At 45.0% G+C, this 12,148-nt stretch overlaps 1 protein-coding gene across 4 annotated transcripts in view; it reads left to right on the top strand.

Moving 5' to 3' along the window:
* DZANK1 (double zinc ribbon and ankyrin repeat domains 1) overlaps positions 1-9,334 on the top strand; it is a gene marked incomplete at both ends in the record, with an annotated part of 45,371 nt that extends 36,037 nt beyond the window's left edge. For 2 of the 4 annotated variants that reach the window (XM_080930820.1, XM_080930817.1), the window contains 7 exons: positions 885-959; positions 1,928-2,024; positions 2,630-2,730; positions 5,188-5,268; positions 5,712-5,839; positions 8,367-8,441; positions 9,169-9,334. In XM_080930820.1, the coding sequence (XP_080786946.1) occupies positions 885-959; positions 1,928-2,024; positions 2,630-2,730; positions 5,188-5,268; positions 5,712-5,839; positions 8,367-8,441; positions 9,169-9,334 (723 nt within the window). The remainder of the gene's footprint in view (positions 1-884; positions 960-1,927; positions 2,025-2,629; positions 2,731-5,187; positions 5,269-5,711; positions 5,840-8,366; positions 8,442-9,168) is intronic. The other 2 variants (XM_080930819.1, XM_080930818.1) reach the window with 1 other exon arrangement.
* Between the last annotated feature and the right edge of the window lie 2,814 nt (positions 9,335-12,148).

The following is a 12,148-nucleotide window of genomic DNA, read 5'->3' as shown; positions in this document are numbered from 1 at the left end:
CCCCTGTCACAGTCCCCCTCCCCCTGACTTTATGAAAGTGTTCCCCCACCTACTCCCTCCTGCCTCCCCGCCCTAGCATTCCCCTACACTGGGGTATCAAACCTTCACAGGACCAAGGGCTCTCCTCCTGTTGATGCCCAATAAGGCCATCCATTGCTACATATGCAGCCGGAGCCATGGGTCCCTCCATGTCTATTCTTTGGTTAGGGTTTAGTCTCTGGGAGCTCTGAGGGGTCTGTTTGGTTGATATTGTTCTTCCTATGGGGTTGCAAACCCCTTCTGCTCCTTCAGTCTTTTTTCTAACTCCTCCATGGGGGACCCCGTTCTCAGTCCAATGGTTGGCTTTGAGCATTCGCCTCTGTCAGACTCTGGCAGAGCCTCTCAGGAGACAGCTATATCAGGTTCCTGTCACATGCACTTCTTGGCACCTGGTCTGGATTTGGTGTCTGCAGATGGGGTGGATCCCCAGGTGGGGCAGTCTCTGGATGGCCTTTCCTTCAGTCTCTATTCCACACTTTGTCTCCGTATTTCCTCCTGTGACTACTTTGTTCCTTTTCAAAAGTAATGACAGCCGTATGCTTGGTTGAAGGAAGTCTGTTGTAGACAATATAAATTTGGATCTTGTTTCCGTATTCAGTCTGGGAGTCTGTGTCCTTGATTGAAGTATCTCTCTCACTTACTAGGATCACAGATCAGTTGGTTGTGTCTGGGGTGTGCTCTTTTGTTCTTTGCTTTCTATTTATCTCACCTAATTGTCTTCCTTTGTTTCCCTGTTTGACCTTCTGTGGAAAACATTTTATTAAATATAGAGTTTGACGTCTCAGAACTTCTAGGTATTGAGTCCCACACCACAATTAAGAATGTCTTTACATTTCTTTTTAAAGCTTATCTCTGCGACTGTCCATGAAGATGGCTATGAAGTTAGCATCAGGCTGAACTATATTCAAGTCTCAAATAAGGTCTGTAATCCTTTACAAATTATTGGTGATCTGACTGAACTGGTGGCTCACATTTACAGAAATGCTTTTGTGTAATGACTGGAAAGGAAAGTTTCAAATAGTATGAGACTCGAAGGTTCACTGAAGAATTAGAGGTTCATTGCTGTGAAGAGACACTACAACCACAGCAACCACTATAAAGGAGAACATTTCGCTGGGGCTGGTTTACAGTTCAGAGATTTAGTCCATTACCATCGTGATGGGAAGCATGGTAACATGCATGCAGACATAAAGAGTTTTGCATCTGGATTCATGGGCAACAGAAAGTGGCTGCCACGCTGGGCTTGGCTTGAGAATCTGAGACCTCAAAGCCCACGCCTAGTGACACACTTCCTCCAACAAGACCACACCTCCTCCAAAAGGGCCACACCTCCTAATGGTCCTATGTGGGCCACTTTCTTTCAAACTGCCACACACGACTTTCACAAGGAATTCCATAGAATCATAAGATACTTGTGTTAACCATCGAAGAGGCCCGTTGTCTGGCACAGAAGGATTTGGTAGGAACTGGATTTGCCACCCGCCCTTACCCTGGTATATTCCTCTGGGCCATTTAGAACTCACTAAAGTGATCATGGCTGGCATACATCAAACTTGAAAAAGGACTAGCAAAAATGTTTATTGGGGTTCACCTTGACTTACTTGTTTTATACAAAATAAACTAGTTGGAAGACTGAGGCAGGAGGGTATTAAGGTAAAGGCTGGAGTGAGTTCAGAGCCATCTGGGACACTTTGTGAGACACTGTCTCAAAACTAAAGGTAGACAACGCCCTGAGGATATAGCTTAGTCATAGACTGGCTGCTACTGTGTGTGAGGCTCCTGGCCTCAGGCCTGTGACTAGGCAAAGTGTCCCCTGAGGAGCAGCAGGCTCGCAGCGAGATATGACAGTACCATCATTAATAATGCTGGAAATGTTTCCATTCGCCAGAACCTGTACCTCAACAAGGCGGTGAATCTCAGTGACCACTTTCTGAGCAGCGTCACCGAAGGTGGGAATGGGCTGTGTGACAGCAGGTCCAGCTTAGGTGAGTTATACCCTTCTGATAAGTTTGCAGTCATTAGCCAAGGGCAGCCGGGCAAGGACTGTTGAGACTTGTATAAGGTTGAAGCCATGTCACAAAGCTCAACATGTTTTAGGCAGTTTGTTTCTCTGGCATCTCTGGAGTTGGGGTGTGACATTTTTTAAAAAAAAGATTTATTTATTTTATGTATATGAGTACACTATTGCTGTCTTCAGACACACCAAAGAGAGCATCAAGTCCCATTACAGATAGCTGTGAGCCACCATGTGATTGCTGGGAATTAAACTCAGAACCTCTGGAAGAATAGTCAGTGCTCTAACCACTGAGCTGGGGCGTGACTTTTAAAGTCCTTCACAGGGCTTGGGAAGTTTATTTTTCTTTAGCTGGAAAGGGTGTACATGTGCTTTTTAACCTAAAAATTGAAATCCCCCTTTCCCCTCCCTCCCTCATGTTCCAGTTCTAGGATAGGAGTGGACAATTGTTTTTCCTGCCAGGTTTAATAAAAAATTTCTAGAAAGTCTCTTTTATCCATGTGACTTTTGAGGGGCCTCCTTGCATGTGGGAAATAAGGCAGGGTCATGTTGGTCCCCAAATTTTTGTCATTTCAGTGAGTGCCTATAGCCAGAGCATCTCAGACATCCCTGAAAGTGTCAAGAAGATGAAGAATCTGAAGGCCAAAAGCTTCCTTGTAAATGCGGAGCCACTCACAGTAGGTGACCATCTTGGTCTCTGTAGCTCCTCTGCAGCCTGTCACTTTGATGCTCATTTGGACATCTTGTAATGGAATGCTCTCCCATTCTCACCTCTGAAATAACTGCACCGTTTACTTTGTGGAGGCAGAATCCTTTAAGATTCTTCAGGAGGGTAAACTAGAACTGCTCTACACTAGTCTCATCAATTTTCTGCATCATCTCTGTTTTATCTGGGGTCAGTTCTGTTTTGTATTTGGTTTGGCTAAATTCATGAAGAACCTTGATTGTCTAGTCACCGAATAAATGTAGGGTTAGTTAAATCAGTACTGGTGCCTGGCCTGGGTTGTCCAGTGTAAGTGCCAAGCATAAATAGATGTGTGAGTTAAAGTCCCTGTGTAGGTGGGTGGCAGGTGGCTATAGATGGTTTTATTTGTTACTGTTCTACTGCTGTGAAGATATACCACAAGCAAGGCAAGTCATAAAAGAAAGAGTTTAATTGGCGGCTTGCTTAAAGTTTCAGAGGGTTAATCCATTATCATCCTGGCAGGAAGCATGGTGGCCTGCAGACAGACACTGGGCCATTAGCTGAGAACTACATCCTCACCCACAGGCAGAGAGGGAGAGATGGACTTGGCATGGGCTTTAAAACCTAAAAGCACACTCCCAGTGACACACTCACTTCAACAAGGCCACACCTCCTAACCCTTCCCAAACAGTTCCACTGACTGGGGACCAAGCATTTGAACCACAACAGGATTCCACAGAGTTTCTAGGCAGGAGGCAGGAGAAACCCAGGGTCTTTCCTCTGGAGGCATGGGTGTTGATGATGTGGTATGCTCCTGTATGCTTGCTTGCTTGTTATTTTGCTTTCATCTGCTTTAGTCATCTTGGGAATCCCTAGAAATCACTGGTTCACTAACAGTAGGCTTTATTTCAGGATTTCCTAAAGCTTTGTTTTTTTTTTTTAATATATACCATGAATAATCCAAAAGGGAGCTTTGGAGAAACTATGAAGAGGGCGCCCCCACTGCCTCCCCCAGCTTACCTGTCACTGGCCCTCGCTGGCTGCAGTATAGAGAACTGTGAGGAGCAGCGAGCCAGACATGGGGATGGACATGCGTAGTGCATCCTTCCTTCTGGGGTCAGCCAGGCTCTTGGGCTTCCATAGTGGGCACGTGCCAGCCTCCTTGCTTGCACTGAACTGCTCTGAAGGCAGGCACTGGCGTTTTTTGTTGTTGTTGGGTTGGTTTTTTTTGTGGGGTTTTGTGGGATTTGTTTGTTTTCTTGGAGTATTGTTTGTTTGTTTGTTGTTTGTTTGGTTGGTTGGTTTCCACACGGGCCTCACAGGTACTAGTAAATTTGGGAAATGTGATTGTTCATGATTGTGCTCTCCACCTTCCCTGAGTTTGAAACAGTAAGTGTAAGAGAAGTGTAGAATTCCTTACATTGACAGCTTATCCCTTTGGAGAGCACATCTCTTCAGTCTGTGTGTGACTGACCTGCTGCTGCTGTGAGCCTTTACTTTCCCGTCTGCACTTCTCAGCTCCAGCTGTGCACTGATGCTTTGGAGCACATGCAGATGTGGCCCCAGAGCTCATGAAGCTTATGTTCTAATACATTTCCCCATAAGGTATAGAGTTCATTGTGACTGGGTACCATACCCAAGACCAGTGCTGGGCTTTCTCTGATTTGGATTCTTAGTACCTTGTTCTAAGAAAGTCACCAGAGAAGTAGCATGGCAAACGGGGGTGGGATGGGGAGGGTAATGTAGCCTGAAGCCCATGTCTTCTGAAAGGCTTACCAACCCAGGAAGGCAGGGGTATTAGGTTTTGTCAACACATTTACAAAGAGTAGGACCCAGGGACAGAAGCATACTAAAAGCGGTATGTTAAAAACATATAACAGTGAATGCCCTAGCATTTGAAAACATAAAAGAAGTTCTCCATACTTCTATGGGCAAATGGAAATATTTTTCTCTAAGAGATAGGCTCTTGGTTCCATGTCTCAGGTATGTGTGTGCTGTCACAGTGGCCTGGCCTAGAGCACTTTATAAAGCCTGCAGAGGAGGTTTTGTTTCTCCCTGGCCGCTCCTCCTAGAAACATTCCTTACAAAGCTAGCAGTGCCTCAGCTTTTGTGAGGTCGCTCATGAGCTTCCTTGCCCTTGGTTGTATAAAACTGTCAACACTGTGTCCTTACCACAGCCGAACTTGGAGCTGAGCACGGGCTACATGTCACAGTTACAGAGAGATGTCAATGCTGCGGCATGTGGAAGGCTGTGGACACTCGGGAAACACACACACACACACACACACACCCTTTCTCAACACTCACCCCATCCATGTGGTTCAACAGAGAGTGTGGCTGCTGAGCTGTGGGAGGGAGAGGATGGGGGTTCTGCCTTGAGCGTTCGGGCTGGGACCCTACAACACGTACTCAGAGGAGACGAAGATGACCACGTTCTGTCATCCTGCAGCCTGAAAACAGACTCCTGCTGGAGGAAGTTGGCTCCACAGGGAAAGGAAGACTGTCTGTGCTGGAGCAGCTGCTAGATGAAGTGAGTGCCATCAGAAGGGCAGACACCAGCCTGCTCTGTGCCTGCTGCCTGACAACTAAACTCTGTATGCAAATGGGGTGAATGGCTTGACACGCACTGTGACACTGCCAGTCCTTATAGCAAAGAGTCATATAGACAAGCACATGTGAACACTAATGTCCATGAGGCGAGACAGAATCCTGCTCTGTGGCCACATTTCCCTTCAGCCTGCTTTCCTACCAGGAAAAGGTGGCTCCTCCTGATGAGGGAGAAGTCGTAAACACTGGGGCTTGACGGCTATTCATTATAGCAGCTGTGTTCATGAGATGCTCCGTCCTCCTTTCCTGTGACTTAGTCTCAATGCCATCATCCCATTCTAGGACATTTGTTCATGGTGGGATGGCAGATGGGCAATGTCGAATTCAGGGTTTTATGGCAAGTCTGTCCTTTTCCATGACCCACAGGGAGCAGACCCTAACTGCTGTGATAGTCAAGGTCGACCTGCTGTTATTGTGGCTGTTGTGAATAAACACTATGAAGCCATTCCAGTTCTCGCTCAGAGAGGAGCAGACATCGACCAGCAGTGGGGACCGTAAGTGACACACTGAAAGGACAATAGGGTGCCCTGCTGTGACAAGGTGACCTTTCCTGGTGAATGTCTACCTCCTAAAGTTTCTACAGCCTTCTAGAACAATGCCTCGGGGGACATTTCTTTAAATCACAACACAGTAAAAAAAAAATTGTTTTAAATACTCAGTTGGGTTGCCTTACTTATTAGGCCTTATGAATGACAATACACTTGCTCACTGTTAACTTCTACCTAGGGGTTTTTATGTAGAAATGGCCAAACTAAACCTTGCCAATGTTGCTAATCTTGCCTTGAACTTGCAATCCTTCTGCCTCTGCTTCCTGGGTGCTGGAATCATAGGTGTGTGCCACCACATCCAACATCAACTTGTCTGAATCAAGCAAATCTTTAACTCTTGGGATAGTGGACAAAATTTTGTCAGGATCCAAAGAGTTAAGAACTTTACCAAGTAAAGAGAAACTTCATGAAAATACATCCATAAATTTAATGCAGAAAGAAGGTATTTGCGATAGCACCACTGAGGAGCTGGCATGTAGGTTTACCACATTATCTCTTGGCTCTTTAGACTTCCCCATCTGAGGATGGAGAAGTCCTATGTAAAGTTATTCACTGTCCAACCTCAGAAGCACCAACTCAGAACCCACAACCCAGTTCCTGTGATTCTTTGTTTGCTTCCAAGTTACTTTGGAGGACCCTGGAGTATGTGTCATTTATGATAAACTGTCACAATAGAAGTCTCTGTGGATGCTGCGGGCACCCAGCCCTCTTGCTTCCTGGAGTATTACACAGACAAGTTCAAGGCCTGGCTGAAATGTGTTGTTGGCTATTTCCAGCTACCATGGAGAGGCGGCAAAAGTCCCATAACTTTGCTTCTGTTATCTGCGTCAGTTTCTCTTCTGCTTTTATTCAAAACATGTTCTTTATGGCTACTATGCATTTTGGTTTTCTTCTTCTTTCAAGTTAACTATGTGCACTTATAAAATATGTTACTATGTTGTTGGTTCACACCCGCAGTCTCAGCACTTAGGAAGCCAAAATAGGAGGAGCATGAGTTTGGGGCTAGACAGGTCTATAGTAACAAGAGCCTGTCTCAGTACACAGGAGCTGTGTGTTCTTTCTGAGAGCGTTTTTATCTTTCCCATCAAAGACACATAAATGAGAAGATCTGCTCCCTTTCAGTTTTATTTTATAGCAGAATATTTGATATACATTATCAAGCTTGGCTGACTTTCTTGAGTTTTCTGAAGGCTTATATTTGCCATGCTCCCACCCCCTTCACTTCCCACACCTTTGCCTTGTTGTCTTGACAATGAAATGATGCTGTTTGTTTGGAGGGGGGGTAAATAAGGTCTCACTGTATGGCCCTGGCTGGCCTTGAATTCACAAAGACTCACCTGCCTCCGTGTCCTGAGTACTGGGATCCAAGGTGTGCACTACTGTGCCCAGAGATGCTGTCTGCTTTATAATGTGCTTTATATAATCCAAACACTTTCCATAGCACTTAAGCATAATGCATTATGCCTGATACACAAGTCAGTTTCTGAATGATTCTTGAGTAAAGTGAGTTCTGAATTCATGAACAATCTAACTAAGAGTGTGAAACTAATCTGTACATAGAACAAGTTGCCATTTTTAGTGTGTTCTTTCTTAGTTTCTTACATATTTTCTTACGTAAGCACTCCACAGTGACACATGTGATCTCACTGACTGGTGAGACCATTGCAGGCCTGCTGAGCCCCAGGACAGACTGAGACTGTGCCTGTCCATTTGACTAGGGGAATAATTCCATTCCCTCTGCATTACCAAGGTTGCCCTGAGCAGGGTTTACCTTACATGGGTAGAAGACTTTTAGGGAAGAAAGCCAGACTGGAGGCCACTCTCTCAAATCAAACACAGATTTCTTTTTCCTTTGTAGTAGTTGCCAGTAAAAGAAAGTAGTAGACTTGCCCCCAGAGAGTAAAATGCTACTAAATCTAGCTCAAATATATTCATCTAGAAAGTTTAGGCCTAAGCCAGGCATAGTCACACAAGCCTTTGATCCCAGCACTTGAGAGGCAAAGGCAGGTGAATCTCTATGAGTTCAAGGCCAGCCTGGTCTACAGAGTGAGTTTCAGGACAGCCAGAATATGTAGTGAATCCTATCTAGAAAAAAACCAAACTAACTAAAAAGAGTTCAAACATTTCAGCAAGGCTGGGCTCAGCAGACCCAGGGATCAGTAAGGCCTTTGTCCTGTGGCTGGGCTCAGCAGACCCAGGGGTCAGTAAGGCCTTTGTCCTGTGGCTGGGCTCAGCAGACCCAGGGATCACATCACATTCCCTCCATTCTTTCACACTTAGTCATCAGCTGGAGATCTGGCTTTTCTGTAGCAGAGATGCTTGGTAAGTTGTTCCTTAGCAAACCAGAATTAGGGCCAGTAAGATGATTCAGCAGATAAAGGTACCTATCACCAAACCTGAGGACCCATGTTAATCCCTTCCCATTATACTGATAACACGTAAGATTTACCCAGAAAATTTTTCCCATAAACAGGCTCAGAAATACAGCTCTTCACGAAGCAACTCTACTTGGCCTGGAAGGAAGGGAGAGCATCGCCAGTTTACTGGGGTATGTTCAAGAAAACCTGAGGGTACCAGTGACATCTCTACTGACATTCAGCAGTGTTAGAATGGCCCTACCTTCTGAAGTTTTACCCTGTCAATGAAGGCCACAGTGAATGTTACCCTCGTTGAACATGGTGACAGGACTTTGATGCAGTTGGAACAAATGACTAGAGGAGGCAGTTGAATATTTGACATCACACAGCTCCTTGGAAGGTCTCAAGAAAAAAGTATGACTATTATGTTCATATGTATATATTAGTTAATGCTGGGCATTAATACAGTGGAATTATTCTTTAACCAGCTTTTCCCCATATAACCACACAGAGACCTTTTAATATTTCAAAACCTTAATTAGGCCTTAGCTGGACAGACTCTCAACCAGCTCATCTAAGTTAACCTGACTGCTTAACCCCATCCAGCCAAGTGGCTAGCTATACCGTCCAGGCCTGTGACCATGTCTGTGTCCGCCCATGTCTCCTGCTGATATGAAAGAGCTTCCCCCTTCTTCCCAGAGTTCCTTTCTCCCTCCCATCAGAGAATGTCTCAGGTAGGTGAGGAAAGACGGAGACACATTTTCACATAGTGTACCCCAACAAGGTAGAGTCACTCCGAGAGCTGAAGCTGTAGTGTCCTCTTTGGGACTTTTATGGGGTAAATTGGCCTCTAGGCAAGGAATAGTCAAGCTCTGGGGATCATAAGCCTGAGCAATTGCTTCTCCACTTCCTTTGCAGGTGCAATGCAAACACCCAGAAGAAAAACACAAGAGGCCAGACAGCATATGACATCGCTCTGGAGATGGGAGATGACCTCACCTCTTCGCTCTTTGCCACTAAGTTTACCCAAAGTATGGAGGACCAAGTTTCTCCACCTGGGAACCACATCCTAGGTGACAGTTAGATCTGAGGTACTCAGGAGGCTGCAAAGAGATGCAGAGAAGCTACCTAGCTATAGCTGATCTTATTCTGAGAATGTGCATTTAAGTGTAAGAATTAGGGTGGAAAGGAACTCATAAGACTGTGTGTATGTGTGTGTGTGTGTGTGAGAGAGAGAGAGAGAGAGAGAGAGAGAGAGAGAGGAGAGAGAGATTGAACCAAGGGCCTCACAGATGCTAAGGCAGTGCTGTACCACTGAGCTCTATTCCGAGCTCTCTTTGTGAAATAGGATCCCATAGTGTTGCTCAGGCTGGCCGTGAACTCACCCTGTAGCATAAGTAGGCCTTGAACAATGTGGCTCTTCCTGCTGTAGCCTCCCATAGCCGAGATTACAAGTTGAGACAAATGCATTTTTTAAAATTGGTATAACTACCTAATACCACCTATATCTCAGTGTATGGCAAAATTAACATTTTGTGTTTTATTTTTCTGCTTTATTGTTTTGTTTTCCTTTTTTCTGAGACCATATAGACAGGGCCAGCCTAAAATTTGCTGTGTAGACCAGGCTGGCCTTAACCTCAGAGTCCTGCCTGTGCCCCCCAAGTGCTGGCCTGAGACACCGTGTCCAGATTTTTTTTTTTAATATCTTGTTGATAATTGTGAAGTTCTGGTTTTCTTGGTTGTTGTTTTTGAGACGGTCTTATGTGTCGTGTCCTTGAACTTGTTGTAGGATGATGTTGCCCCTGCTGCCTCTACCTTCAGTGCTGGGATCACAGACTTGTACCACATCGGAGTTTATGTGGTACAGGGGACTGAACCCAGGGCTTCATGCATGCTAACCAAATACTATACCAACTGAACTCCATTCCCAGCCTGGTTATTCATTTTTCAATAGATAATAATTACTCGTGGTTCAAATCCAAAAAGTATAAAGTACTATATAATAAAGTTCTTCTCATCCAGGTTCTTCAGCCACTGCTTCATCCTCAGAGTCAACCATGTCTCTGTAGAGATGGTGCAAAATTATATAATCACATACATATGTGAACACAGGAGTATAACATAAACATATATAGCACGTATGTATCCTCCTCTATACTATAGATTAACTAGGTAATCTGTAAGAATTCATAGCAGAATGGCTATGTCCTTTCCTCAGCAGAAAGCAGACAGTGTATTTCAAAAGTCTCTTCCGAGGATTCAGAACCGGGTGACCCTTGGCTCCTGCTCCCTCACACTGGACTCAGTCCATCTCTGGGCTCTTCCTCCTCCCAGCAGTTCTCCCTGCCTGTGGTGAGCCCTCATCCACAGCAGACAGGTGGCTGAAAACAGTTCTGCTTGGATAAGAGCTTTACTGACTGGCTCTTTCTTTCCTACAAAGGATCACAGAATGTGTTCCTAGGAATGGGTTTAATATTTAAATCTGCTGAAAGCAAGACCACACTTACTCAGCATGACATTGTGTTTCTTAATGGCTGTTCCTCTTCCTCCCACCCTTGATGTGATGTTCGGGACATCCATCAGGAAAGAGAGCCTCTGTCTATACAAGACCTGGGAGGTCTCTTCCTACAGTTATGTGGACATCTGGTTAGTGATATTAGATGCTTCTGTGACCAGTTTTTCAGGTGTTTTGTTTTCTACCTTCTAGCAAAAAGTTGAGCACTCAGGCCCCTCCTCTGGAGAACATTCCATCTTGAATGAGAAACTCATCATTCATGGGCCTCCAGCAGCTATGTCTCGCCCTCTTTTTACAGCACAGTACATGTGAGTCCACTTGGGGGGGTGTAACTGCCATCATGCCTGCCTCTCTGTGTAATGGGTGACACAGTTAGTGGCCCACTAGTAGTAATTATGATCCCACATTCCAGAGCTGCTTCTGCCAGAAGTCACTCTACAAATCCCGTTGACCGGTTTGAACCCCCAATTCTCTGCCTGATTATCTGTTCTGCATATATCCCTTGAAAACCATGGAATTATCCCCACACAGATACACATACTGGCACACTCATGGAGTTGGCACAAAACAGTCTTACATTAGCATTGGGGAAGCACAGTCAGAAAGTGTCAAGAGAAGACAGAGAAATTGGACCAGCTAAAGATGTTGGAATGTTATGGGAATAGCATCAATATGGTGCTTAGTACATAACAAGAAGGTATAGAGGCCAGAAAGGATACATCCGGTCGAGCAGAGAAAGGCTTGGTGGCCATGCAGAAGTGGAAGATGGTGGCTGTGTTGATGGGATGGAGTGGGCATCTGAAGGATGGACTCTCATGGTTCAAGGAAGGAGCATCTGATTAACAAACTACTCCTTTAGACTGCTGTCTGTCTGTCTGTCTAGGGCATTAGTGAATTCAAGGGACATTTGAGTTCTTCACTGACTGGTGGTGACAGCCCAGGTAATGGGCATTCTATAGTGCCCATGCTGTTTGATGTTAGATAAATTCATAATGTAGTCCACTGACTTAGGCTGAAGGCAATGGATCTCATTCCCCACATAACTTGCCTGAAGGCCCCAGTAAACTTCACAGGCAGATCCCCTTGAAATCCTCTGGAGTCTTTGTCTTTAGCAAAGTTGAATTTGTAAGGCCGAGACAAAGGTGGTTATCTCCAGCAGGTACATTGTCTCCTGTGACTGATAAAGCAAAGCACTCCATTGTTTTTAATCTGTTAGCATGTTTGCCCAGTCTGGATCTTTCTATCTCCATGTCTCTGTATCTATTGTAGGAACCCAGGAGGAGCTGTCTTGGTTGGCATTTTCTTGGTTGGCATTTTTGGCAGTCAATAGGTTTGGATTAGGTTCAGGTTACCCAAAGTGTTAAGTCAAAATAATATCTATAA

Source organism: Micromys minutus, assembly GCF_963924665.1.
Source record: "Micromys minutus genome assembly, chromosome: 17".
NCBI classification, from domain to species: Eukaryota; Metazoa; Chordata; class Mammalia; order Rodentia; family Muridae; genus Micromys; species Micromys minutus.
The sequence above is the reverse complement of the archived record's forward strand: the minus strand, read 5'-3'. Positions and strand labels throughout refer to the sequence as shown.